Below are 3,541 nucleotides of genomic sequence, written 5' to 3'. Positions count from 1 at the left end.
GAAATTATTAAGAGTTAAAATGCCAGGTGAAGTAGAGGCCCAAAAAGGGGTCCCACTTCCCATCTTTGGAACAAAATCCATTCAATGGAATTATTAGTATATTATACCCATAATTAAGATTAAAAAAAAAAGGAGATTAATGACCTTAAATTTTGGTCTATAACGAAGCCTATAGGTGAAAGGGGAGATTGAGCGAGAAGTGGAAGAAGCGGAAGTCGAAGGGGAATAGGAAAATGGAGGGGATGTGGTAGGAAGAAGAAGAAGAAGAAGACGAGAGAGAAGTTTATTTTCCGAAAAGGGCCTCTCCTTTCATCTATTTACTCGTCTTTCCGTTCCCTCGCCTCTTGATTCCCCAAACCGATCCGTGAGTTCCCTTCCTTCCTTCGATATCTCCATCTCCCTCGATCCTCTTTGCCTCTACCAAAAAAACCAAGTTTTTTTCTATTTGTTTTTGGATAAAGAAATACGAGGATACCAAAAATTGGGTTTTTCTTGTGTTTTTTCGATCTCAGGGCTGGGAATCCGAGTGAAGTTAGGATCTTTTAGCTAATTTCTTCGTTCCCGTCGGCTAATTTCTGTCATGAGTTTCGTTGTTCTGAGATTTTGGTCTCTGGGTTCTTTCCTTCTCTTTTCCTTTTGCGTATAGAGCCTTTGTGGAATCGCGCTGATTCTATCCAGGGTTCGCATTTTTTTCGCCTCTCAGATCGGTGATTCGCCGCTTCTGTTGGTGAGCATACTGGAACGCACAAAAAGATTGGATTTTTATGGTTTTTATTTTTTTTGGTTCTTATCCTTGTAACCGATCTATGCGCAAGTATTCTAGATCACTTAGCACAGGAGACTACACAAAATCTAATTTTTCCTATCTATTTCGTTCTTACTCTTTCTTTGTGGTCCAAGTCAAGTCAGATTATACTTCGGGGAGGACAGAAGGAGGTATTTCATGGCCACTAATTGAAAATTTCAGGCTTTGATTGGGTTTGAGCTTTGGAGTTATGTTGGACGGCCGCTCTTATTTGATATCGAGGTCGTTCAGAAGCTCCCGTGAACAAGAATCAAATTGGCATTGCATGGATTACTATTTCCATGAGTCATCGGGCAACAAGAAACGTCGACTGGATGAGAAATTTGAAGAACGACAGCTAGAAGGTCAGGTTAAAATAAATAGATCACCACAGCAGCCTGAAACCCCTGATATCAAAGATATGGAGCTGCCTCTGGACGGTCCATATCACCACAGAAGCGATGGGAAGTATAGCGATTCAAACATTGTCAGCAGGCTTGGCCGGGAGCTGATAATTAGCTGCCTTCTTCACCTTTCTCGGTCAGATTATGGTGCTGTCGCATCACTCAATCGTATGTTCCGATCATTGATTCATAGCGGAGAGCTCTACCAACTACGTCGCAAGATGGATATCATTGAGCATTGGGTCTATTTCTCCTGCAGCATCCATGAATGGGATGCTTATGATCCATATCGTGAGCGCTGGATTACGGTTCCTAAGATGCCCCCTACCGAGAGCTTCATGTGCTCTGATAAGGAGTCCCTTGCAGTGGGCACTGAGCTCCTTGTTTTTGGTAAGGAGGTGAATTCCCATATTGTGCTGAGATATAGCATTTTGACTAACTCCTGGTCTCCTGGTGTGGTTATGAACTCACCTAGGTGCTTGTTTGGCTCTGCTAGCCTGGGAGTTAAAGCAATTATAGCTGGAGGAATCAATGCTCAGGGTGACATAGTAAGCACTGCAGAGATTTACAATTCCGAGACCCATACCTGGGAGACCTTACCTAGTATGAACCGAGCAAGAAAGATGTGCTCGGGGGTATTCATGGATGGGAAATTTTATGTCATTGGTGGAATGGCCAGTAACACAAAGGTCCTGACATGTGGGGAAGAGTATGATCTGGAGCGACGTTCTTGGAGGGTGATCCCTGACATGTCTTCAGGACTCAACGGTGCGAGTGGTGCACCTCCACTTGTAGCCGTGGTGAACAACGAGCTTTATGCAGCTCATTATGCTGATAAGGAGTTGAGGAAGTACAATAAAGTGAATAATACATGGGTCGGATTGGGAAGGTTGCCCGAAAGCTGTGTCTCAATGAATGGCTGGGGGCTTGCATTCCGTGCCTGTGGCGAACGACTAATAGTGATTGGTGGAACCAGAGATTCCTTTGGAGGAATGATTGAGCTCAACTCCTGGATTCCAAATGGGGAACCACCAGTATGGAACATGATTGCGAGCAAGCATTCGGGCAACTTTGTTTATAATTGTGCTGTGATGGGCTGCTGATTGATCCAATCTATTGAGACCTGTATTTTACTTTCCCTGGAGGGATTTACAAGTTCAGCTTGTTAGTGGGTGCAAAGTAATAATTCTGCCTAATGGGTGATAACTGGCTTTTCTGAAATTCCAATTGGACTGAAGACTCAGTATCTCTTGTCTGTGTAACTCCTGATCTTCATTATTTGTCTACTTTTCTCACCCTTTCATTTATTTCGCATTTGGAGGCCAATCAACAATTATACAGATATGGAATCATGCAGGATAAATTTTGTTAATAAGTTAAATCTTTGGAGTAATTTGAACTCTCGATGAATGGTAGGTTTATATGCATTGAAGGTATTGATTGCGGTTTAGTCTGTGCATTTTACACTTCCTGGTTTTGTTATATTGCATAAGATCTACAACATGGGTTGAACATCTCAACTTGCCTTCACAATCACCTGCACATATTTTATTTCTCTGGTTGGTTTAATTTTTAAACCGTGTAACCTAGTTTTAGCCATTGCATGTAATTTGTAAAATGTCATGCTATCACATGAAAATTATCATTTTCAAGTTGATAATGATTAGTAGACACAGCCAAAGAGAGGGGAATTATGATTTTAGTTGATAATGATTCTTAGTATATGTCATTGGCATAGCTAACCGAGAACATAACTAGTTAAATTATCATTTCTGTAAACTTATCAAGGAAACTTTTTGCTCTTTCTTTTGTTTGATTTGAAATATCATGGTCCATGAACATCTTTTTATTATTTGATGAATAATACAAAACTTCAAGATGCCACTTCTAGAATTTGCTACATGCCCAAAGGGTTTCCTTTTGTTCTATCATGCTTGCCTTATTGGATAAGTATTGGTTTGCTTAATTTTCATGTGTATAATGATATCTTGGGCTGTAGAGTCAACCTGAAGAGGATTAGGGAATTGCTCTGAATACATTGAAACAATGATCGAGCTTAGCTGCTATTACCCTGCTTTTGGTGTGTGTTTAGTTGTTACAAAATTGGCATTGATTTGTATTGCTACTCTTCATCAATGTGGATATGGTTGTTCTCCCGGTCGAGTGAATACACTTTGATGGTCTTTTATTGTGGTTAAACTTTCTGACCTGCGTGTTTTAAAGAAAAAATACCGTAACTTTGTTTTTTGGATGTTTTAAATATTTTATCTTGCTCAGTATACTACCAACTTGTACGGGTATTGTTTCGGTCTTTTCGGCTCTTAAATTATCATCATCAGTTTCTGCATCTCTT

At 40.5% G+C, this 3,541-nt stretch overlaps 1 protein-coding gene across 1 annotated transcript; it reads left to right on the top strand.

Annotated features, from left to right (window-relative positions):
- The first annotated feature begins 180 nt into the window (after positions 1-180).
- LOC135666383 (F-box/kelch-repeat protein SKIP11-like) lies at positions 181-2,638 on the top strand. The gene is made up of 2 exons (XM_065177945.1): positions 181-364; positions 968-2,638. Exon 2 carries the CDS (start codon positions 996-998, stop codon positions 2,289-2,291), a length of 1,296 nt encoding a protein of 431 aa, XP_065034017.1. The 5' UTR covers positions 181-364; positions 968-995; the 3' UTR covers positions 2,292-2,638.
- The last annotated feature ends 903 nt before the right edge of the window (positions 2,639-3,541 follow it).

The sequence above is a fragment of the Musa acuminata genome, chromosome BXJ1-4 (assembly GCF_036884655.1).
Source record: "Musa acuminata AAA Group cultivar baxijiao chromosome BXJ1-4, Cavendish_Baxijiao_AAA, whole genome shotgun sequence".
Taxonomy (NCBI): Eukaryota; Viridiplantae; Streptophyta; class Magnoliopsida; order Zingiberales; family Musaceae; genus Musa; species Musa acuminata.
This window is presented reverse-complemented; position numbering and strand designations above follow the sequence as displayed.